The 26,370-nt window shown below is 37.3% G+C and overlaps 1 protein-coding gene across 1 annotated transcript in view; it reads right to left on the bottom strand.

The window, feature by feature from the left end:
* LOC104520633 (PDZ and LIM domain protein 5) overlaps positions 1-26,370 on the bottom strand; it is a gene marked incomplete at its 5' end in the record, with an annotated part of 88,739 nt that overhangs the window by 24,178 nt on the left and 38,191 nt on the right. Inside the window, 11 exons of the mRNA XM_029083606.1 lie at positions 1,792-1,976; positions 11,162-11,293; positions 12,169-12,324; positions 13,085-13,171; positions 13,907-14,101; positions 17,861-17,977; positions 18,768-18,893; positions 20,540-20,569; positions 22,859-22,895; positions 24,487-24,659; positions 24,964-24,981. Of these exons, the coding sequence (XP_028939439.1) occupies positions 1,792-1,976; positions 11,162-11,293; positions 12,169-12,324; positions 13,085-13,171; positions 13,907-14,101; positions 17,861-17,977; positions 18,768-18,893; positions 20,540-20,569; positions 22,859-22,895; positions 24,487-24,659; positions 24,964-24,981 (1,256 nt within the window). The remainder of the gene's footprint in view (positions 1-1,791; positions 1,977-11,161; positions 11,294-12,168; positions 12,325-13,084; positions 13,172-13,906; positions 14,102-17,860; positions 17,978-18,767; positions 18,894-20,539; positions 20,570-22,858; positions 22,896-24,486; positions 24,660-24,963; positions 24,982-26,370) is intronic.

The raw sequence follows: 26,370 nt of genomic DNA, 5'->3' as shown, positions 1-26,370 counted from the left end.
CCCCAAAAAAAAAAAACCCCAACACTATTTAAGAGTATGGTCATAGATTTTCAGATAAGTATGGAATCAAGTGTAATTTAAATCATCCTTCTAAATATTTCTCCTTCAGGTGTCTGTCATAAAAAGGTCTATTTCAAATATTAGACTTGTATTAATATTAATGCATGCTAGTAGGATTCAGCTATGAACCACCTACCAACATACTGAAAATGAGCATGGTACTACTGAAACCCCAAGCTGACAGGTGGTCTCTGTGCAAGTGAAATAAATTTATCACTTGGCGAGACAGAAGGAGAGTTACATCAAACACGGAGCAGAATCAGTCACTTAGAAAAATGCAGGATTATCATATTCCCACAAATATTTGCCTTAAGTACACGTTACCAAAAATGTAACTTTAAAAACAATGTTGTTTTGTTGTTTGTTTTTTCTTCTCTGATGATAGCTAATTCAAATAAGTAAAACAATGCTAGAATTAAACTGATCTAAGTTTAAGTAAGTCTTTACCTTGTCCTTAAGAATATACCCAACATTTGACAGGAAGTATAGAAGTGACATTGTATTGCCATCTTGAGGCTTGCTAACAGAACTGCATGTCCAAAACAAAGTACATACATTTGCTATGAGGCACAACAGTTATTTAGCCAGATGTGCCAAAGTCATTATAAAACACACAGCATTAAAACCCTATGTTTCATCTTTATTTTTATGCCAGGGCCTCTGCAGTTCCTGTTCTGGACTGAATATATTTTTAAAGAGGGAAACTCCTTAAAAGTAGAACTAAAAAAAACCAATAAAAAGATCTATTTAGCATCTTAGATCCTGTCAGATAGAAAATCAAGATTATTCATCTCATTCCTACAGGAAAAATCTGCAGTTAAAGCTTAATTACTAATACAGATTTCCCAGATCCTTTGAAATTACTACTCAAGTTTAGCTTAGCATTAAAAACTGATTCAGTTTAAGAAACAAGTTATATTAAAAGATTATACCCCAAGTTGCTGCATGTAATATTAAGAAAATATAGGTACACAGTTACACATATTGCATGTCTTAATACAGATATAGTTATAACATAGGAGCATTCATAAACAAAATGGCATGCTTTCCAGACATAAGACACTTTAGTGTGGGTTTAAAGAGGTAAGAATCACCAAACTACATCCGAAGGTAGTAGCTATGTAAATTGTCCTTGCAATAACTCACTTTTAAACAAATCTCCGTATCACAAACCTATGCAATACTTTGGCACCCTGCTGAAATAAAACCTTCAGATGTCAAATACATAACCACTGTAATATTTTAGAGAGGGGTTTTGACTGTTTTGGGGGGTTTTGTGGTTGGTTGTTTGGGTTTTTTTTTCAATTAACATCTACTTCAGAAAATATCACTTGGAAAACGTGTCTGTTGATATTCCCACCTCTGAAATAGCATGGAATACTCTGTTGAATTTAGAGCTGGATGGGAAGTACCAAGTTGAAACTGTGAGATAGATATATATAGATATATATATATATTTGATTGCTGTATATATGCTTTTAATAGAGGTCAGAGACATCTGATTTTGTTTGTTTGTGAAACTAATTATATCTACAAGGCTACTTACAAAGGGCTACCGGTTTACTAAACCTGCTAAATCTGTTTTTCTTCTCCTCTAAACAAACTGGCCTGTAGTCAAAACACACAAATAACCATTTGAAGGCTCTTCTTTTCACACCCACAGTGAAGTATATTTTCCTGAGCAATACCCAGGTCTTTAAGCAAACAAGGAAAAGCCTCACTGAAAGCTACCTGCTTGGTTTGCAGGCTGCCAGCCCGAGTGCTTGGCAGCACCTGGGGGTCCCATTGGCTTGAGGGCTGCAGCAGGTGTGGTGCTGGCAGGAGCAGGTCTCACATCGGCATTCTCTTGGTGGTTGGGCATGCTCCTCACTGAGGTGGATGTAAAAGCAGCGGGCTGGGTAGCCTCCAGGGAATCACTGTTCAGAAACAAGGGACAAAAAAATAAAATGCATTTCTTGCTAGAACAAGAGCATTTGTGAAATGGAGACATGGAACAACATCCCTGCACCTCGATGCAACAGAGCAGCACCCTCTACTCTGTCATCACCAATGGTGGGCTGATCGCTCCAGGACAATGCTGTGGAAGTTATATTTTCAAGACAGTTTTTTTTAAGAACTGGACACTTGAGTAATTTCTCCCCAAAGAGCACTATAGACAACTAAATCCCTTCACAATTCCCATTTAAAATAAATAAATGTTGGCATGACACAGGTTAAAGCAGAACCCTTACTGTAAAGTTGGTACACTCCAACCTTTTCAATACTTTTTCTTTTTCTTGGAGAGTAGGCAAATACTCATATAGTAAAATTATACTTGTAGAACTTAATAAAAATCAACTATCTAAAAGTGACTTAATTATATGCAATTTTCTTCTATGGGCCACTGCTCCCCCAAAGGATTAAGTATTTTAAAAGAGCTGTAAGTTTCTTTATTCATTAAGCAACAAGCACGATATTTTATATTGCCTCTTTAAAGCAGTTTACAGCTGCTTTTACATTTTAAGGGTTAGCAGAACTCTTAGCTATTTAAAAACATGCATGATGAAAACTGAACTTAACCACAATTCACACAGAGTGTACGTAGCCACTAATTACATTGTCAGCAAGAAAATTTTTCATTTCTCATTTCCAGAGGCTGTTCAAGAATGAGAAAGTTATCACAAATTTTTTATGCAGTGTAACAGTATTTGTATAATGGATATATTTGCCTTTGGGAAGCTGAAAATAAATATTTTCATTAAAAATCCACAAAATAAAAGAGTAATTGCTAATGAAGGTCATTTGCAAACTAAAAGGATCACAAAAACAGGAAAGGAACTCAACAACATAGTGAAATACAGGCGAAACAATTCCAAATACATATTCCGTGCAACCTGGACATTAGAAGACATGTATTCTTTCCTCTATTGAAGAAAAACAAATTTACAAAACATGTGCACCATGCATATTTCACTGGGGTCATTCACAGAATTATAGATTGTGCCAAGTTTGTAAAGTAAAAATCCTTGAGCTATTTTTACTTTACAAGTATTGCACACGTACAGTATTGCCTTGGCCATATGACATGCAAGAACTTGGAACATACCAAGAGGCCAAAACACAAGTTCATAACCTTGATTTTTTTTGCCTCTAGATTTAGAGGGTTAATAATTGATGTATTTAGAATATTTTTCTGGATAAAGGATTATTTGTGCTTTAAAAGCTGAATCTGCAGATGGCTTCAGCCTTGAGCAATTAATTCCTGAAAAATAAAACAAAGCACACTGACAAGCAAGAATGTGTATGAGACAAGATAAGGGATGGTTTATGTGCTGTAATCAGTAACCATTCAGAAGTAAAAGAATGGCTCGTGAACAGGTGGAATTATCCAATCCAGTATTGTAACCAGGCATGTGAACAGTAGCTTTTAGCCAATGAAGAATTGTTTATGTGCACGTGTTACCAGCTTAAGAGTATATAAGCAATCATGTAACCAATAATAGAGGTCTCCAGTTTGATTCACATTGAATCGTGCGGAGTCCATGATTCGTCGCTCTCACAAAGGATAAAAAAAGATTCACACTTCAGCGAATATATCTGAATGCTCAGTTTAATGAGTAACAGTTCTTGTACTCACAGGCTTTCGATGACAGTGGTAGCTGTGTTGAACTGACACTGATGGATTTGCTATATGCAGTGTGCAGAAACCCAGTGAAGCACAAAGTGAGACCTTGCATTCTGTTACATTCAAATGTTAAAAGATATTTAAGGACATTTGTATAGCACAAATGGAGGCATTTAAGGCATATGTTAGACTCCTTAAAGGCTTAGGATATAAGTCTTTTTAACAACAGATTTTGAGGCAGCAGAGACATACTGCCTAAAAGCACCGTAGCAGACTGAAAGAAAAAAGATAGGAAGACCTCCTCTGACATTAAGTAGCAGGCTCAGTAGCTGAAGATAAGGAAGTTTAGGACTCGCTTCCAATATGAAAAAAGTGTGTCTGCAACTTCAGCATCACAGAAATCTCCTTCTATACTGTTCAGTACATTTGACACAAACCTGCTCCAGGCCAGAGCCCCATTAAAACTTTAAGAATTCATCAAAACACTGTTGGTCCTAAAAAAATAAAGTTTTACCCTTCACCAGCCAAAAGACTCATCACCACTTGTCAAATCACTTTTCAAGTCTAGCACCACTTTACTGTCTTTATCTGGAACATATAAATTGTATAAATCTCTGTTGTAAATAAGAAAATCCTGCTGAGCTAGCAGCTGTCTTTACACAACAGAAGAGGCTACTTAACAAGCAAAAATGGATGCAAGACAAGCAAAAAGGGTAACTTTCAGGCAGAAGGAGGATAGAAAAATGCAGAAATGGCTAAGGTGTGCTGCTAGCAAACTGCAGCCTTAAAGTAGGTGCAGGCAAGGAAGTACACTGACACGAGGCTGCTTGTAATTTGTACTTTTACCATTGCCATTTTTGTGGTTTTATGCTGAGGCTTGTGCATGACATGGCATGCTGGTTCCTGAAGCAACAGATTATTGGACACACTTGGGCTTTCATTTAGAAAATGAAAAGACTGGAAAGGTGAATCCTAATGACCCCAAACTAAAAGACAACGACAAACCCAGCTATCAAACCTCCTGTGAGTTTTGACCCTCCGATGGTTTATGTGCCACGAATCTTTTCTAGAGAGAAGGGAAAAGCTTTTCCCAAGGGAAAAGCTTGAAGCCTTCACTCTGACAAAGACTTTCAAAGTGCTGCACCCTGGAGATATTCAACCTTAAGTGCTAAACTTCTTCAAATTCATGCTTCAAAATTAAACTTCAACATTTTACTTTATGTTCTTCTTCACTGAGAAACACTCAAACAACAATTATTATTACCCATCTTTATAAATACAGCTATCTTTTCAGAAGCACACTTACCTTCTACAAAGTGGCTGTACAATACCCACAATTAGCCCTACTAGAATTTTGTAACTTACTAGGATATTGTACAATGACAACCCAAGACTCATTGACTAGAAAATATATGAAGAGACAAAAATATATACAGAAATTCAAGAAAATGGATAGGTTATGGAAGAGAGCTCCTATCTGCTTTTCAGTGTAATCACTAGAAAACTGAAGGAGGAATGATAAACCTTGTGTATTTACCAAGTTCTGCATGAGTAGCTTTCTCAAACTTCCCAGATGGCACTCACAGATCAGGTTCAGGTCAAGCACATTTTGATGTCAAAATGCTTGTACTGTCACTAATGACAAGCCTACCTTCTAACTCTAGCTTTAACCTTTTAACTCTGTTTCAGAACTCTTAAATGATTCATCCTCCACCTGATGAATACTTACAGCAAAAATGAAAGTTTTCCATGATGAAAATTAATGCAACCAAGAGTCACATCCATGTTAAGAAAGACCATGCTGCTTGCAAGACATGAATGCTCTGCTGTCAAGCTTTGGGCAAGGGGTTTAAGCACTACAAGAATGAAGGAACAGTGGAACACGAGCTTAACTGACTTAAGAGTCTTGTGTCCTGGAAACCCACAACATGTTTAATTAATAAGTAATGGGAAGATTAATCAAAATAATTCTGAACTGGGTTGCAAGGTAAACAGATTGCAAAAACAGCCCAAGAAAAAAGTCCAGTAAAGAAGCAAGCCAAAGACACCTCTCTCTCTTTCACATATGCTAGCTCATACCTGATACACTCTCCTGAATTTCCATGGAAAACAGTAACTACTACACAGTGCAGCCCTATTCTATCAGGGTAAGGCCATGTATGGAAAAGAAAGAACTTTCTGGGAGGCCATTCTGAGACCTGGGGACACACACCTGGGGACAGTGCCAGTGCAAACTTTATCCAGAGCTCACAAGAGGCTCCTCAGACTTACCCCTCCTGATCAATAAAAGCGTTGTAGAAACAGGCAAAAAAAGACTAAAAAACAAGTGATATTTCTTCTGCTATTCCTCCTCATCTTCCTCCCCAAATACCAAAAAATGTATTACATCCTGTTTTGTTGGTGGAAGGACAGGGAGAAAAAGACATTTTCCAGACGACCGACCCATCACTGAATGTGTTACTGAGAGCTTCTTGGATGCTACAGGGGGGTGATAGGCAAGGAAGATGAGGGGGAGGAAGCAGGTCCAGGTCACACACTGAAATGAGCATCAGTTTCAGACACCCCTCTGGGATATTTGTATCCATACCAAACCCTCTTCCTTCCCAAAATTACATGCATCGAGAAAAAGCTGAACACATTTGAGAGGCATTTTAAGAAATTTGCACTGGAAAATCCTTCCAGTGTATTTAGAGGTTTCTTCACACACACTTTAGAGAAGATAGCTATGTGTCATGTTATTAGCTAAAGGAGAAGCTATGGTCCTAACTGAAAATGAAATACAGTTTGTCATTGTGTAACTTCTAACACCACTAAAATGGCAACAAGAGCAAAGTCTCTCAGACTTTCCCAAGCAGGTTCAAGAGGTCTGGGTGGACTTTTTCCTCATGGAAGTTCAAGATACCAGGTTATCCATCTGTAAATATCATCACTTGAGCCCTGAACTCAGTCTGATACAATAGTTTTTTCCTAATAGTTCTCTGTATTATAAATGATATTTTAACTCCCACTTGTTGCCCAGAATGACTGTGTGAGTCAGGAACAAGTCCCCTGTGGTCTGAGGAAGCTTGCTGACAGGAGAGGTCATACAGTATCTATGAGACAGTCTGTAAATGCTTTCTTCAGAAGGCCATGAATTCTGTGAGTTATTTTCCCTTAAGAACACTAAATCTTTAAAGACAAAAACAAGACAGAAAAAAGAAAAGATGTGAGCAAATCACTCAGTTTCTGGCACAACCAAATGGAATACAATAGCCTTGATTCTGCTTCTAAAACCAAAATGCTTTAACAAAAAAGTTAAACTTCCCTTGCATCACATATTGTTGCCTGTTGGTTGTCTGTTAATCCCAAGAAGGCATTAAGCATGCAGCAGAAATCTGAATAAACAGCTTCTAAAATACACACATAGTGCTTGATATAGCACTGAAGGGGGGCGGGGGAGGGGGGGGCAGGGTGGAAGACATTTTAAATACAAACTTTTTGAAACGTTTGGATTAAATGCAAAGTTGCAAAACTTTGCAGCTTCAGATTAAGGAAAGAACAACTGTCTGCCATAAGACCAAGTAAACTGTTACACAGATGTTTCTCCACAGCTTTACAGCACGATATTACTAACACAGCTGAGAAATCTTGAATCTCAGACCTCAATTTCACGTTTTAGGCTATGCTGTTTAAGTTGTACACATCACATGATGTATATTTTATCCATTATCAAAATATACATTAGTTGAAGACATATATAGGAGACTAGAAAAAAGCCAGGTAGGCAAATGATGAAAAAATTATGAAAAACAGGGGAAATACATATGCCTTTTTGCAAGGGCTGTCTGGTGTAATGATAGAGAAACAGAAGACAAGAAATACTGAGTGCTGACCTTGTTCCCACCCCTACTGCAAACTCATGGTCTCAGTCAGCATTTTAAAACCATGCTTACATTTCTTGTTAACCTAGCAGTGTCCCAATAACTTGACAGAAGAAATTGCAAAATAAAATATTAAAAAGAAAGAACAGAGAAAGTCATGTGGGCGGAGGCATTTCCATGTCAAGTTACAGTGAAGGTGTATGTAACCCTTCTGTAAGCAGTGCTCAAAGATTCAAATACTCAAATACTTTTGGGATAAGTATTCTCTCAGAGTCAACACCAACGTTTATCTCACAAGGCCAGATTATTGTCTTTTCAAGTAATTGTACGTGGCATACTGTCAGGTAGATAAAGCAAAAGCCATGTCAACGCTAGCATCTTCCAAAATTTCACAGCATTTTTGCCATGCAATTTAATTTCAGGACAGAGCTCCAGTTCTTGCAAATGCAAGATATTGAATACATAATTTCCTTTGCTGCATATATGTAGTTTGTTAAAAACCACAAACCTCCGTAAACTTAAGGTTGTCTCCGTTGTCATCAAGATGAAACTTAGTTTACTGAAAGATTGCATGGCTTTTATAAAAAAAACCAACCCAACCAACCAAACAAAAAAAAGTCAATTTCTGAGGACTTCTGGTAGACAAGGAAAACGTGTGGATGTTCAGCACCACTTCAGGTCAGTTAATTACAGAAATTAATTCAGAAAAAGGTCAAATTCTGTGGCAGCTACCTAGTACAGAGCAGTTTAAGACAGTCAGCTTTTTGGAACAGAGATGGTGAAGTGAAAGGGATAAATGGGAAATATTTCTGGAGCAACCCTATTGCATAACAAAATCAAAACCCTGCTTTTGTTATAGCTACAACCTTCTTCGAGTTTTTTCCCAGTGATAATGCAACCAAGTCTAAGCTACCTTGGTAAAATAGATTAATTACATTTCATTAAAGTTATACAAGATAGAGCCCAAAACCAAAAAGCCCCAATTTTTTTTCAGCTTATTTAAACAACTGAACAAGTTATTCTACTATACAACGTCATATACTCATCTCTTTAGTTATGGGACAGAAGATTTCAGCTCTCCTTCCTTATCAACTATTGTGTTGTGGGATGAAGCGAGTTGTCACTTTTTCAGCATTACATTTGTGCACATATTACAATATGTCATTAGACAGACAGTAATGCAAAGTCATTTTAATACCTAGTTTCTCACACTCATTTGGTACATTTCTCCCTGGTCTATTATATTCTTTTTTTTCTGACATAATTGATTAGCTTTGTTGGATCTTTGTTGAACTTAAATGGGAAAATGTACTTAGTAACAGTAAATTGTAAGCATAAACTGTCATCTTCTATCTCTTTTTTCTACATGTTTCTCAATCTATACAATAGGGTTGTGCTCCTTTTTTCACTAGAATAAGGGAACACAAAGCTTCATTTCTACAGCTCCATCTAGGGGCAACCCCTTCCTCCTTACTGGTCAAGATGAAAATAAGGAAAACAGAAATCATTGCCCTGGTATGTTCTATGGTAACTTCAGATCTTAACCAGCTATTTTTGGAAAAAAAAAAAAATAAAAAAAAAATCTTTCAAATATGCAGTTTATGCATAATGTTCTCAGACTAACAGTACTGCTGCATCACATTTCCCAAATTTCAGGTCATCTCCTATTCTGGATATCCCTAGCAACCTGAAAATCATGGGCTTCCTGTACGGCCTCATGCCACCATCTGTACACAGCAACCTGAACCAGGACAACCTAGCTATTGCAATAGTATAAGAGAAAATTCATTTTTCACAAGTTTGGAAATAACGTTTTAAAACCCCTAATAATCTGTGAATGTTTACTTCAAGCCATTCAGCCTGGATCTTGATATATTTAATACCAATAAGGTCTTTTGGGCAGGCTTATATAGTCTCTGTATTCCCAGCATACCCCTTGGCTCCACAGTACATCTCTTTCCAGCTCTGCCAGCTGGAAGAGCAAAACAGAGAAAAACCTCCAAACCCAAACTTTAACTATGGCGAGATGAAAGAAGTTCTCCATAGCTTGTTGCCTTTCCCCATGGGCAGTCCCATGTACTCATAAGGGACAGCAATTGGACAGAGTCAGTTTAGGAATCTCAACTTTCTAGCAGAAATAAGTATTTTCATCTCCAAAAGTAAACCTTCAAAATGAGGAGAGTTTTCCCCCCATATGGTGAGCAAACAATAGATAAACTCATCTCCAAAAGTAAACCTTCAAAATGAGGAAAGTTTTCCCCCCCATATGGTGAGCAATAGAGCCAGTTTCAGAGTCAGGAAAGAGATTGTTTCCATTTTTGTAATAATCTACCTTCATTCGCAGCTTATGCCATGAACAAGATGTATTAGTGACTGAAGTAAAAAAGAAAAAGTCAGGGAATTCTCACTGCCATTACTGGCTCTACTAACGTATCAGCAAACAAAACACCACAGCGAAAGTCTTGCTGGCAGCACGTCCTGGACTTCACCCATGGTGCACAGCTGTCAGAACTCCTGGAGAGGTTTTCCCTTTGGACAAACACATTAAAAGATTTCCTAGTAAATATCATTCAGTGGCAAAAAGAAAATTAGTATTTAAGGTTGTGTTATGTCACTATAATTCTGCCAATGTTATTTTTTTTCTTTTTGAAGTGGATATGCCACAATATTGGAAAATTTGATACAACTTAATATTGTCTGTTGGTGTCTAATAACTACCATTTCCCATCCCCAAAGTTAGAGCTACTTTAGCCTTTTCTAGTGACTGAAGTCACCTTGGGATCCATGAAACAGGACAGAAAGATCTAATACTTCTTATTCAACAGAAATTTCTTACATCAAGTGGATCTCAGCTCAACTTATAATTAGGTTTTATCTCTAGAAGAGTTTTACTCTTGTGAAAATGCAAATAAGTACACCAAAGCCCACAGATTCTTTCTTCCTTAGCAGAACTTAATACATATTGTCCTGTAAAACAACCAAATAGATTTCCGCCTTTGAGGCTGAAGTCCATTACATAAAAGCAGCTTTCCACAGTGTTAACATAGCTGCGGTCAGGAAACAAGAACAAAAAGTCCTGTGCACTGAACAGAATCAGCACTGAAACAAAGGGCCTAGACAGTAAATAAGTTTTAAAATAGTTATTTGCTGCACCACATGCCAGTTATTCTATTTCATACATTAAAAGTGAGCTTTGAAAAATAGCAGCTCTTTGTTCCTGGAGCACCCTCGTAGTCTAACACGCCGCTTACTTGCTCAAGGAACTGTTGCAAATAATTCACCTGGATAGAAGTTTCAAGCCACAAGTTTCTTTCCCAGTTGGCTATTTAGAGTGATGGTGCCTCCCTCAGAAGTTTGCAATACAAGCAGCACCTTGTGTCTCAGAAGGGCACTTGATGCAAGTGAGGAAACCTTTGCTTAGTACAGTGAGCTTGCACAAACACCATTGTCAGGACCAGGGTGCAGATTAGTTCTGCAAAGAGGTGAACACCAGTAGGATTTGGGGTTGGTGACTTTGTACCAAAGACCACAACAGGCAGATTGCTTCAAGCGTGCGGACAATAGAAACAGGCTTTGAAGGAGAAGCCAGTTTCTTGCAAGTCCTCGGTACCAACCACATGCCACACTCGAACAATACCTCTTGCTCTTTTGCAACTCCAGAGCACTTGTGGACTTCCTGGAGGGCCCGATGGCTGGCAGAGGAGGCTTAGTGACAGGTGTGATGAGCAGGGCATCCAAGAGCGAGCGGTAGACACTACGTTCAGAGAGTCTAGCAAGTATTTAAAAAGATCACATAAACAAAGTAGGTGACCAAACAAAGTTCAAGCTGGCTGAGACCACTGAAAACCCAAAAACCCTTATGAAAAGCCTTTAAGTTCTGTAGCACTCTGGAGAAATTGAGCCTAGGTTAACTGATGTAGAAATTATGTCTAAATAAGCAGTCCTCAAAGTGGAGGTCTCAATGCAGGAGATACCCCAATGGTTTGTCTTGTGCATCAGAAGAAATTTTTCAAACTTTATTTTTACCATTAATAAAGTAAAATAGAAAATATTTTGAAAATACTGTTTATTTCATCTTTTTATCATCCTTTTAAAATTTCTGTTTTCATGTTTGATAATGTACATAATGTATGTATTAGTACATTAGTATATTTACATAATTTAGAAATACATAAATATACATCTATTGGAGATGCACGGTCAAAAATTTTATACTGATATGGGTGCATGATTGAAAAACTTGAGACCGCTGGTCTAAGTAAGCCTTTATAAAAAACAATGCAATAAAGATTTAGATGCAACTCAGAGTTATTGTCTTCAGGCATCCAGAAGTTGCTCAAAGATGCAGATTTTTCTTTGTCACCCTGTAACTTAATTATTTTTTACAGTTAATTTTACTGACTGAACCATGAAATGGATATCATGAGGATCAAAAAGACAGAACTACCCTCCAAGGCTCAGAGTAACAATCCAGAGCTAAGCTAAAAATAGGGCATGGAAGCCTTTAGCATATTCTAACGACTTGCCCACCATGCTATTGTGAAAAGCTGATTTTGTAACCCTGCCAGGAAATGATTATTCTTGTGTGAGCTTGAACATTCTTAAACCGAGCTATAAAAAGTTTATTTTAAAGCTGATGTCTACCTGGCCCGGACAGCAATGGCAGCAGACACAGCAGCAGCAGCCATGCTCTTAATTTTTGATCTTTGCTTGAAAGGAGAAAGAACAGGAAGAGAAGGAGGTCCAAACTTGGGCAGATTTCCCACAGGATTTTCCAGCAGGACTTTTCTAGCACAGAAGCTTTGAGCCAATAGATAAAAAAACAGAGAAAGCAGGAAAGATTGACAGAGACCATACAATACATAGTATAAGTAGTACAATACTGGCCTGCATTAACCACCAAAAAACTATGTGATTGTAGATTCCCAGTTCACAGAGATGTCAGGCAATGTATTAGCTGCTTGAACACTAATGTGGAAAACAGCAATTTTGATTTTACCCACAAATAAAGCCTTCCCCTCATCAAGTCAGGATTCAGCATCTATCAGTCTTCAAATTCCCCACCCCAGACTTTGCCCTGGGTCATTCCCACTGAACTCCAGGACACTCCATCTAAGTCTCCATGGTGCTGAGAGAAAGAGCTCTGAAGGTCATTTAGCTTCTTGTCTTTTTCATATAAATAATAAACATGGAAAACTTTGGAATATTTGGTGATATAACTTCACTTTAACCAAATCTGATGTTTTCTTCACTTCCTTTTCATTTTTCCTACTTACTAACTGGGTCGGAAGGAATACTAACAGACAAAAAAAAAAGTGAATACACCATGCCAGCTCCAAAATTGTTTCTATAATGGTGAATCCAAGCTCTACTTAAAAATTTCAAGATTATCCACAGAATTACTGTGCATTTTTAAAAATCAATTCAGAGGAGAACAAAACACTTCAAACACTTACACAATTATACCATACACCATTTCTCTGATTTAAATGTAAAAATGCTGCCTGAAAACCTTGCTTATACCTAGCAGTGTGCTTTAGATACACCTTAAAAGATTTACCTTGTATAACTTACAGATGATTCAGTCTGACAGCTTGAAATTTTACTGAAATAATTTGTTTCGCAAGTAGGCAGAAATGCATCATGCCTGCCCAAAAGCAGCAAGAGAAGAAAAGACATTAGTTAAAAACTTATTATACTCCTGGCAATGCTAAATAAAGCTCAGAAGGAGTTCATTTAAGGATTTTTAAAAGCTCTCCTTACCCATTAAAAAAAAAAAACAAAAAACAAAAAAACAGGTATAGTTTAATATCCATGATCGTTAATTACTGAGGGAAGCACTTTTTCTCCCTATTGGTAAATACTGTACTCTGGATGTCCTCTCACCACGGAAGTTTATGTTTACATTCTCCTCTAAAAACTTCAGGTTACCAGACAACTCAAAGACACATATTTTATTGCAAAGGTGACTGACCTTTGAAAGCCAGGTGAATAAAATGTGTAACACCAAAAAATCCTACATTATGCACGCTGTGCTGTGCCTTCCCTTAAAAACCTTCTTCCACATTTTAACACTATATTTTCACCCCACGTCATCAACTTTTGACAAAGTGACTTCCCAAGCAAATCTAGCCGTGACTGGTTTCTCTGTCTCCATTTAAGGGCTACTTTGATTTTTTAAATTGTTTTTCTAACTTTTGTCCAACATCTACTCAAATTTCTAATTGCTATGCAAACTTACAGAGCAGCATGAGGGTCAGAAGATGCCTATAAGCTGCTCAATTTTGATATCATCATTAAAAAAAACCCCAAAACACATGAAACTGTATGTAAAATTAAAGTTTCTGATCATGCCTTTTTAATGCAGCCGGCTCAGATGTACCTGGCAGGAGCAGGAGGCAGCCCACAGGCTGTTTCCACAGGCAGGGCTGCAGAAGGTGGCTGCCTGGCCAAGGTAGTGGGCAGGGGCAGCTCCGAGGTCTGCGTGGCCACAGTGCATTTTGCAGGGAGAGGAGGTGCTTTGTCAGCCATCAAAAGGCTTGCTGCATCAGGAGCAGGCAACTCTGCAGTTATTCTCCTAGTTGATGTTAATTTCACAAGTAATTATAACAAGACAACATAAGGAGAAGAAATCTCTCACTTCATTAAAAATACCAAACAGTAATGGACAACTCTTTCTAACTACCGTTCTTATATCTTTTGTAAGAAAAACAGGTGAGTAGCATGTGAGGGCTTTTCTTTTCCTTCCCTAGGAACCAAATACTCATCCTTTAGGAATCAGACCATGCTGAAAGTGGTTCTTTGGAGTATTTTTACAGCTGAAGCTTGAGAGCTCAGAACCAGGCTTGTTTAAACACAAAACCAAACTACTTGGGTAGTTTAAGGTACTTATAGACAACAAACTTGAATGAAAGCACAACCAGTACATCAGAAACTCTACCTAGTGCAAGTAGATGACACTTTAGACACTGTGGCTACTTGGCTGCTGGTATTTAAAACCTGAACAACTGCAGGGGGATGAGGTGCACACTTGGGTAAGGCTTCCAAAGGGTTCTCAAACAAAAGTTCTCTGAAGTAAAAGAAAGCAGAAGGACAAGTAGCATTCACCATAGGAAAGCAGTATTTTTCCCCAATATTTTATTACTTCTTGCTTGTCACCAAGCCAACCATAAAGGATCTGACAGTTCTAGTTCAGTCAGTCTGAGACCTCCTCCTCATCCTGATGCTCATTTGCCAATTATATGAGCAACTCCCGTCTTTGCAAATTCCCTTTTGCATGATGATTACAATTGAGGGGAGTTGTTTAGAAAAACTGATGTAGAAATGTCAAACATGCAAAAAAGGAGATCTGGCTGAGTTGAGGGGAGTACAGCAGCAGTTACAATAATTCACGACAAAACAGATTATACTCTTTCCTGGAGTTGCCCTCAAGTTCTCCAAAACTTCATACAGCATCTTTGTGAAGCTTTATAAGTCACAAAAAGGGCCTTGAAGAAGGCAAGGAGAAGAGGAATAAATCAGACTGGGTATATGCTACAAAGGGAGAGCAAACTGACTCCAAATCTTATTCATACATATGCACGTACGCATTGTATTGCCATTTTTCACTTGCTTTGGCAGTAGCTAGGAAACAAGAAATTAATCTTGGAGATTACAATTTCTGCAGAGAATATTTTTGGCTGTTTGCTAACCAGAAAATAAACAAAAATAATGATTAATAGCTATTATTTAATAGTAACTCTTTGTATTTATGACTATCAGGAATAATTCCATTAAAAGAAAAGCTAAAAGTAGGTATGACTGTATGACTGTAAAAAGCATGTATATAAAAGAGCAAACTAAAGACTTGCTGGCACTGGATCTGCTTTATATTAGTTACATATTTCTCAGGAAGCGCCAGATCCTGTGGTTTAAATGGTTTAAAGTTACCAGGGTTACTTTTTAAGATGACTTTTTGCAACTTTCTGGAAGGTTGGAATTGCTTTTAAATTTTTTACTGCTAAACTTATAGGACAGCATTGCATATATGAAATTGAGTAGTAATACACTATAAATTACAGTAGTTTGCTGTATTGCCATATGACTAGTTTAGGCTTTCAATAAAGAACTAAAGCTACAATAAAAAAGCATGCTTTATATTATGAAGTCTGCCTTATAAACAGTGAACCTAACTTTAATCCAGTAATCAAATCCAGATCCTTCATACATTTCACAGCAAGCTCACTCTCCTTCTTGGTGGTTCAGGAGTGGGTGGTACAAATCACAGAGCTTCAGCCAAGAAGAGCCCATTAGGAAAATAAAGACTTTTGCCAGTCATTGACAACAAATGCAGGGCTTCAGTAGCGAAAGTCTACTGACCTTCGGATGGCCCAGTTCTGCTTTACTAAGAGTCTGAAATGGCAGGCACCAATTACTCCACACACATTTCTGATAGTTGCCTTTTTATAAAAAAGAGGTTTTGGAGATCAGCTTTGAGTGTATTTCCCACCCAAAAAAGTGCTATAAAAGCAGCAACATGAGCTCAGCAACAAAACATAAACACCAGATATAGTTGCTACACCGATAACCTCTCATTTGAGGAGAGAATCAAGACTATATAGATTTGTCAAATAATTTATGTTCTTCTTACCATATTTAATGCTAATCCCCTCTACAGCTCTGCAGATGCTGCTCAGATTTCTACCCTTCTTCAGTAGAAAATACTGATCATCTACTTTTTGACTATATGTATAAATACTTCAGCTGTCATCCTGAACCACTGTGAATGTAGCTGTCCTTTCCAATTTCCTGGGGCTCATTTAAAAGCCACTCTCTTACTAGGTTCATTTTGACAAATGATAAACTTAGAGCCATAGGTCTTAAGTGAGAGTAGATTTAATTTCCTTTCCATGGACACAAATCCAGAGCCAGGATGTAGAAAGAATTCCTTGGTACTCAGACCACAGTAGTTGCAGCAGTATCTGCAAGGCATCTGCAGATTGATAGATGTAATCATACTAGAGTTTCCTTGGTAGACATGAAAACCCATTATTGAAGTAGTACTTTTCCCCCTGCCTTTTTCTTTCCAGGTTTTCTGCTTAAAAAAAAGAAAAAAAAAAAGAAAAAAAAACCCCAAACCACACCACCATGAGTATTTCCATACAGCTTTTGTGTGTATTTTTCATCTTTGGTGATGCATAACTACTCACTCCACCTGCTCCCCGGGATTTAAGGGAACGTGCTGCTGAAACCATCACAACCAAATCTTTTCTGAATTGACTCAAACCAAAGGTTACCACGAAGGTACTGGCCTGCTGTTTAAGCAAACCTCTGTCATTACCCACCATCCTTCCTTGACTAATCTCATGTTAGCTCATTAATGTGCCCTCTTCTCCCAGACATCAAAAAAGCCTGCAAAAGACATTGCAACAAAATAGACTTGATGTAGTTTGGTGTGAGGTTTCACTTGATCTCTCTCAAGACTATTGCTTTAAAGGGGAAATTGTCTTAATAGTAGATTTCTAGTTGCAGAAAGCCCACACAGGTATGGGCAATAGTATATTCTTTTCACAAGAATGAATCTCTGTCTAGGGGCCTGGCAGGACCAGGTACTGTTCATTCAGTTATCATTTTTAAAGGAGCAGCCTTATTTCATGTTGTAAGTTTGTGCTTGTGCATGTGTAATAAACACTAGTTACATGGAATTAAAAAAACAAAACACTCCTGCATTATGAAACACAAACCACCAGAAAATGTTATTAACCTTCAAAATTAGCATCATAACCCTCCAAATGACTGTGTCTTACATCCAAAATCGTCACTGCCTAGTACCCATGGATTACCTCCAAAACATCACCAGTTTCCCAAGATAAGTGCCAGTGAAGCTATCCAAGGATAATGACAGGAAATTTGACAGATAATAACCTAGTTTTCTTTGATTGTATCATAGCACAGCACAGTGTTATGAACAAAATAATCCACTTTAATTTTTTAATTATTTTTAAAGGCACTTTTCTGTGTGTTGAAGAAATCTGAATTAGCTTTTGAGTTGCTGAGACTGCTGAAAAGTTACTCCATTCCAGTGAGAGGGTGGACACCCACTGACAATGTACCAACACACACTAAATATTGTCTTGTTTTAACTGGTATCCACGGGACTGTTCATGAATCTACTCAGCTTTATTTCATTTCTCTTCTCCTTCCCTCTCAGGAAAATACCTCTAGTCACAGTAGATTAATAAATATTATTTTAAGTGAATGACAGACAACCCCCTCTCCCCCAAGACAGACAAATCTAAGCTAGAACAACATATAGATAGATAGTTAACTGAACTGAAAACCCCTTGGAATGATTTACCTCCCAGAAGCAGCTGCAGCAATGTGTTCACAAAGTCTGGGAGAGGGGACACTGCCAGGGAAGGATTCTGCTATCGGCAAAGGAGCAGCTGCAGGTTCTGGTCTAGCACCATTTTCACTCCATTCACAGTAACAAAACCAAATAGAGACACACAGAGTATGAGATTTTTAATCCACATGGAAATAGTATGTTGAACAGGAGACACTGTACATGAAAGTGTCAGTAAATAGGGAAAAAAAAAAAAAAGGAAAAACCCAAAAATGTGGACTTTACGTCAAAATACAAATAGGGGGATAAGATGAGGCACAATACATTTATGAAGTGCCATGCTTTTAGTGAAGGTTGAAGTGTCCTCCTGCTTATAAACTCAGAAAGTCAAGTAGTATTTTACATTTACAAAGATGGAACACATATTTAGTATTACATTATGTGAGGGAAAACTTTTAGGAAATACTAGAAAAGGAACAGATAAAAGTGCTAGTGGGATTTAGTCCCAAAGTTTTACACAGTTTTGTTGCAATTTTTTTTAGAGTGTTAGTTTTGTGAAGGTTAGACTACCTATTTCTCAATGTCTTTTTATATCCTTTCTTTTTCCCAGTTAGGGTAGGGAAAAAAGAATCTAAAAAATGTTGTCTTAAAGCCTCCTAATTGAAAAAAAGCACTCAGACATCTCACTAAAACATAAAAATAAAAGTAAACTATGAGGTAGAGAACAATCACAACCACAAGATTTGAGCAGACTAAATTAGCCACAGAAGCAGACATTGCTACCCCCCGCTCATTATTTTTTTTCTTTTTTTCCCCCTTTTTTTTAATATTAGCATTCAGAATTAAATATCTTAATAAAGTAGGGAGCCTTAAGTGCTGAAACTTATTGAACAGACTTAGGAACGATCAGGGAGCAGACCTCATAGGTGGTAAAGGTGTGGATGGAAATTCTGGTACAGGTGGCATCTCCAAAGTCTGTGAGTTTTTATTCAAATTAATACAGGTATCCTGGGCTCCTGCTCCATTAGGTAGATCTGCAGGTATGCTTCACAGATGTTTATAACACAGGGGGGAAAAAGAAAATAAATACATGATTTATGACAGGTTGTTTCAAGACTGACCGAGAGTGGGACAAATATTTTCCAGTGGCTATGGATTAGCAAAACTACAAATCTGGAAAATCCACACATCTTCACTCAGGACAATGAACTGACTCTACAAATTAAGTCCAAAGCCAAATCCGTACCTGGTTGCTCAAAAGGAGATAGTTAAAAGCGAACATCTAAAACAAACTTGGAAATAGGGTGCTCCAGAATTAGAACTAATCAGTTACTACAACACATAAATAAACTTTATGTAAAGGCTAGACTTTGCCTTTCTAAACTTTAAGTTACTGGTTTAAGAGTTGCAATTTACACATTTCAGTGAGATCTTTCTATTTCCTGTTCTTCCAGTTGCTGAAAAGAAAAAACTATTTTATCCACACAAAAATCCCTAGTGGGTTACAGTTTAGGGATAAACAATAATAAAAAATTTACAGGGCATTTGTCTTGGACAATGTCTGCCTGAATAGTTGAATATTATTAAATTGGGATATTTATCTGTAGATTTCTGACAGAAGTTTCAATTTCATTGTTTGTCATATTCATCCTTGTAGGTGATCTCAAATATAAACTTTATTTATATAAAAAAACACTCAGAAAATTTTTTCAAAGATCAGATGTATGCTAGGAATCAGACATGAGGTAGGGCATGTTATCCAACCACAAATGGAAAAGCAGTCCACTGTTTTGGAAACAGTAACAAAGTCCAAAATTTAATGTCAACAAGTGTTGTGCAATGGGGATACTGGGCAAAGACATGACATCTTTAAAGCAGTAAATGAAATTCATTTCACACATTCATAAAACATTTTTGGAACTAGTGATTTGTTACAATGAATTTATAGGAAACTAGTAATTTTATTAGCCTGTCTCAAACTATTCTCATATGCTCAATAGATAGACTCTATGACTACTTATGTTTAATTTTAATGAAAACAGAGGCTTCTATACTCTGGATTATTTAGAGAGGGTTTTTTCTTCCATTTCTCACTAAAGTAACTCACCCTTCAAAAGGATAAGAGCTAGTAAGATAGATAAACATAATAGTAAGTTAAATATCAGTGTGAAGATATTATCTGGGGTCACTGCCATTCTGCCTTTATAAAGAAAACTTTACAGAGAGATTAAGTGATAACCTTTCATAGTTTTCAATACATTGATGTCCTCTGAAACTCCTGTCTTCCTTTCCATTCATAAAGAAAATATTTAAACCCAGCAAAACAATTTTAATACACTACTTCACATTCCTACTTTAATATACAGTATTCTATCAAATGATTATATTGTGGTGTATGTGCACTCAGTAACACACTTGGGTTTAGTAACACAGTACTCACTACAGAGTTACACAATAGTGGGGGGGTGGGGGGGGAATCAAACTGATTGGCACATTGCATCAAAACAATCTTTAGTGAAATTATTAAAGTGAATATTTTCCCCTACTGTCCCTAAGGAGTTAACCCAAAAGGTGTGTAAGATGTGATATGCCTTGGTCCAGCATTACCCATGCAAATCTAGTTGTACGTTACGCTGTGCATCGTTAGGCATCCACATCAGTGACTGTTAGTAACACAGTCTCAGCTATTACCTGAAGTCTCCATTTTCTGTTTGGCTTTTCCTAAAGGTAAAATGACAAATACCATGAGGTACTGCTGTACTGTATAGGAGTATAAACGATCTGAAAAGGAAACAGGCTTAAAATGCTTCCAAAGGTCTCTACTCCTTTCAGTTTTCCAAGTTGTGCAATAAAAAAAACCAACCCACACAAGTCTGCAGAAGCATTTGCAGTGGACACCCATCTGTTCACTGTTCGTTTCCATCAGAGAAGCATGTAGGTCAGCTGCACAAACTACAAGCTGATTGCAATAGTTCTCATTAAGCAGTTATGAAAGATTAGGCTTTTATATGTGCCTTACAATTCACCTTTGAGGTTTGAAACTTCTCTGATTCATTAAGTGTTGCAAAAGCCATGAGGGAGCTTTATGATGTAGAATTCTTACTGCTGTAGCCCCCCCCAAAGTCAATCATTTTATTGACTTCTGCAAATCTCATGCCGATTTTGACAACACAAACGTATATCTCTTTTTTTAACATGATCAGGAACTCTACTACTGTGATAGTTTTATACAATTCAGATTGTTTCTGCCATGCAGCAGAGAGCTAATTGTTTCTTTTACTATAATCTGTGAAGGTACAATGAAAGTACAGCTCCATGCACGAGAAGAATATTCAAGGAGTCAGAGAAACTCAAAAGAAAAACAGACAGAGCTAAGATAAAAGCAACTTTTATTAAAATACTCTTCAAGCTTCAGAAAGCATAAATTAATGAATGTATAGCTACTATAATACATTATTTTACAGGAGAACCGTAGGGCCATGAAGCTTCTATAAACACCAGAAAGCCTATGAGCTTCACTCTGTAATAAATAAATATGACCATCTTATCTTGTTCTTGGTAGAGGATGTATTGAAGCTCTTACAGGTACACAGCAACATTCTGCTCAATTTTTTCAGAGTTTTCCTCGATATTAACATATTACTAGTTTAAGCAGCAGAATATATTGAACTTGCACTTTGATTCACACCATCAGATTTTTTTTTAATTTATTTTTTATTTGCTTAAAAGAAGTCTGTCTTCTTGCTCTACTCTGTAAAACATTTACAACCACTCAAACTGACCTGCTGAAAATGTAGCAAAACAAGATAATTATCCTGGTAAGTACAACAGTCTGAAATAAGTGCATACAGTTCCTCTTACTCTTCTTCCCCTAGCCCCAAAATAAAAGTAATACAATTTCTTATTATTTAGTTCATAATTTTCTGCTTTCTTACAACTTACAGTAACTCAAACTCAGTAATGCAAATGACTCTTTAAGGAAAAAAAAAAAAAAAAAAAAAAGGAACTGCAACAGCCATCTCCTCCCCCACATTGGGAGATTCAGTCATCCAAGTTGTTCTGTTTTAAATAAGTATTTTTTTCTTAACTAATGATTAACACAAAAACATTTTCATCTTATTTTTTACACATCAGTAGGAAAGTGTTAGAAAAGTATAGAAAAGGGTAGAATTTCTCTCGCAGTAAGGCTAGTGTAATATGTTTTCTTTTTTTTTTTTTTTTTCTTTGCAAAGCAGATGGAAAAGAAGAAAGGAAAGAAGTTTGCATTTGGCTTTTGCAACTTGGGTAAAATCACTGGACATTAAGAACACGTGCTGAGACTTCATGGTGCCAGTCACGTAATTTTGTATATTTGGGGCTAAAGACGTGGATGGGAACCTTTTCCCTGTGGAAAGAAGTGATAGAAGAAAAATAAGAAAGAAAGAAAGAAAGTTTGTCTTAAGCAGTTTCACAAGTGAACATGCACTCTCCCATGCATTATTCGTATCTGCACACTGTCTTCCTCTCTGTCAAAAACTTGGATCCAGTGTTAGGCAAAGTCAGTAGAAAAACTCTCACTGGCTGCAAGAACAATTAGATTTGGGTACTGGTTGGTCTTTATTTTGAACAATGATTATCCCAAACCAAGGAGACAGCTGACCTTCGTTCACAGTCCAGAACAGTAATACTTTCCAGCTATGCCTTGCAACATGACCCACACTCACAAATCAAAAATGCCTGCTTAGATTTAGGAAAAGGAAAACACGTTGGCAAGCTGACCTCATTCAGAAAACCAAATCAATACAAGTTTATGGGAAATCTCAGACTCCTGCACAAACATGAATAAGGGACTGCACCAACAGATTTTAAAAGGTTGGTCTACTCAGAAAAAGATCTTGACTTTAACATGCTGAAGTAGAAGGCAAAAAAAGAAGCAACATTTTAAAAACACCCAGATGTCACAGAAATGCAGTTAAGGATTATGACATGCAAAGTATTAAAGTAATAAAAAAATGTAAAACATCAACTCACTTAGTCTTCTTCGCAGCTTCATGTTCTGGTTCTTTCACTGCAAGGAAACAGAAAAATTTTATTTTTTAAGGCACTAAAGGCACTATGCCACTGTACACTGAGATTCTCCCCTGTGCTAATGCATTCACCGCAGCAGGAAATTACTACAAGGCTTGTTAGGACTTCCCAATTCTAGATATAGCCCAATGGAAATGAAGTATGTCTATAAACTTCAAGAGCTCCTTTGCCAGCAGGATTGCTGAAAGGTGGCTCTGCTGGTCTCTGCCCTTTCCCTTGGTCCACCCTCCATGTTTTCATTGAGACAGGTGAGTTGAGGAGGTGAAGATGACTGAAGTTGGGAGGCATTTCTTTTGGATGAACGTGCAGTGGGTTTATATCAGTAGATGATAATCTACAAGCACCTGTTTGCAGCCAGGCTGTGACCCATCACGGTGCTACAGGACTGCCTGTGGGATAATTTAAATTCCAAACCCTGATTTTAAGTTTGGCAAATCTAGTTGCAGTCATTTTCTTATAGTATCTGTCAACGTAATTAATTCATTAGGACTGGGTGACATGTTATTTGATGTTCAGGTCTCGTATCCTGCCCTTACAAGGATTAATGAAGAGAATCCAAAGATCAACAATGATCCATTAATAGACTAGCACAAAAGAAGACCACAAAACGATCAGGTAACTGTCCAAGTTCAGACTATTTATCACATATGGCTGATAATTCTTTATTGGTGAGATGTTATCATTGGCTTCTAGAGTAACTCTTCCAGAGAATCAACAGTTGATTTAATCAAATCTGCCCCCAGAGAGAGTCTGATTTCCTCACTGTCTTCTTTACCGTAGCACTAGCTGTGAAAAGCAGATGAAATAATCACCTCTACATTAGCTGCCTCAGTCTGAACATGACTGAGCTCTAATCTCCTGATGGCACTTCTGATGGCTTTTACACAATATTACAGATCTCAGCCAATGAATTATAACTGACAGCATAATATGAAATTGAAGTTTTACTATAAAATTAAATGACTGGGAATGACATTGCCCACATTATCTGTTCCAGTCTGCACTGCATGTAATCACATCATAGCATAAGCAGAGGATGAAAACGTGACCTGGGAATAAACTGATGAACTATGGATTTATGCTTTTGATTGGTTAAATCATTGCAGATCACATACCTTTGTATAACTATCACAGATTTTCTGCACGCCTGAAAACACCTTAATTTTTCAGGGGCCTTAAATTTCAACAGGAATGTCATCACTTTGGTGACACAGGATAGGAAAGAAACAAATACATATCTGCCACTATCTTTAGGAGTAGAAATAGAAATTTTAAGATTTATCTAGAATGTATTAATACTCAACTCAAATCAGGAATAACATCCAATAACATATATTTCCTGAGCTATTTAGCAATTGCAGGAGTTTTACAAAAATATTTTCCCACTATAGTCTTCTCAAACTTTATTTTAAAGAGCTCACCAGAATTCTGCCTACTGGATTTATTATCCAAGAGGGAAAATGCAAGAGATGTGACTGAATTCTTTTATTATTTCTCCCCACCTCTAGCTTTTAAAAACACTTATCTGTCCAAGATCTTTACTTTTATTTCACTTTCACTAAACTACTCACTATGATCAGTGCCGGTGATTTGGGCAAGGATGCGGAAAGAGCGGGACTGGGTGGTGCCTGTCCGGGGATGCCAGTCTTCGGTGTCTTCAATCAGCCGCTTCTTGCTGGCATCGCTGTGGGTGGGTGTGTGGTAAAACTCTGTATAGGTATCCACAATGTGCTTCCGCGGGGGGCTGCTCAAGGAGAGGAGAGAGCAGTGAGTGGAAAGCTTCAGAGACCACCTAGGTTGGAGTAGCTATGAAGACATGGGCAGAACTGTGACTTGTCACAGCCTTTAAAGGCAGCTTCTGCATTTGAATACAGATGTGCAGCAGTGAGCTCTACAGGCATGCCTGACCACAGGCTCAGTTCTCTGAACCAAACACAGCTTTATCATTTCTCTAACCCATTTGAAATATTTTTCCTTGTTTCACTGCTGGAACATTCAAAACAGTAAAAGACAGTATTATCAAGACATTTACATGTTTAAACCTTTACCGTTTGGGTGGGTTTTTCCTTGGAGATGACAGAGTAAGACAGCAAGAGAAAGTTTTCCCAGCATAAACAGGAAAAGGAGAAAAAGAAAACAAGAAATAAAGTTAGAAAATGGAACTAGAAGTGCAACTAATTATTCTATTGAATTAGTTTTGTGGGAAAGGGCATGGAAATCCATGATATTCTCATCCTACTACTGAAACCACAGCACGGAACTCCCATACTTAAATTTAACTCACAGCGATTTCCTTAGGGATGAGAGGGAAATTTGTTTTAGTAAAGCAGGATCATCTACTTAATTCGGGTCAGGTGCCCCTCGACAAATTTTCCCCTTAGTTCACACTAAGCAAAGCACTAGCTGTGCGCAAGGGCCACCCAGTACATGCCAAGTCTTTTATGCTTGGCAAAGCCTGGATCAGAACTGGGTCATTTGAAAGCACAGGTAGCGATGTTCCAGAGCATAACGTGGAGATATTGATGCTCAATACCCTCGCTGGAAGTAAAAAAAGTGGGGTAATATTTTCATCTGGAAATGTTCCCCACAGTAACCTACATGCTATTATCAGTCCCTGCACTATCAGACTTGCAAGAATACCGGATTTAAAAGCTTTGCTTTCTGTAAGTGATGTAAAGGACATGTAACAGTACTGATCAGTTTAGGAAGAGAGAACAGAAGATTCATTTTAGACTCTATTTAATGCTCCTAAATTCTACATTTGTTATCCTAAAGCATTAATCTTTAACATGCTTTAAATGTACATTTATTTCTACATAATTTACAGATTAACTGTGCAAAACTAGCTCCTAAGACATAACAATTCTAACAATAATTTAAAAACACCCCCAAAAATGACAACAACAAAAACAATAACAAAATTTTAAAAGTCACTTTTCCTTTTGCCACTATTTCCCCACTGTACTTTTAACGTCCAAAATATTTCTGGTGAAGAAAGGTGGAAGATATGAATGAGAATGATGTAAATTATTAATTGCTAAAAAGTAAGAATTAGGCCCATTCAATGGAATGCATTAGTAAATACTTAAGCTTAAAAGAATACTTAATACTTGAAAGAATTATGTAAAAGGTATCACACAAAATGATATCAAAATATTGAATTTCTTGACATACAGTATTAGTGAAGTATGTGTATCACGTATCAAAGTTACTAAAAGAGGGAAGGGTATAGGAACAAAGATAGACATATTTCCAGGGAGAGGTACAGAAACAAAGACATACCTGGTATTTCCAGGATGGAGTACAAGAAGTACAGAATAAAATGAAGTAAAAGCATCAAAACAGTTAATAGCAAAAATAAAATATGAAAGTTAAAGCAGTAATTAAAGGTGTGGAACTACATGGAAATGTAATTATTTACATGCAGTTGACTTCATTCTAGCAACTACCACAGT

Source organism: Antrostomus carolinensis, unplaced genomic scaffold (assembly GCF_000700745.2).
Source record: "Antrostomus carolinensis isolate BGI_N321 unplaced genomic scaffold, ASM70074v2 scaffold3520, whole genome shotgun sequence".
In the NCBI taxonomy this organism is placed as follows: Eukaryota; Metazoa; Chordata; class Aves; order Caprimulgiformes; family Caprimulgidae; genus Antrostomus; species Antrostomus carolinensis.
The sequence above is the reverse complement of the archived record's forward strand: the minus strand, read 5'-3'. Positions and strand labels throughout refer to the sequence as shown.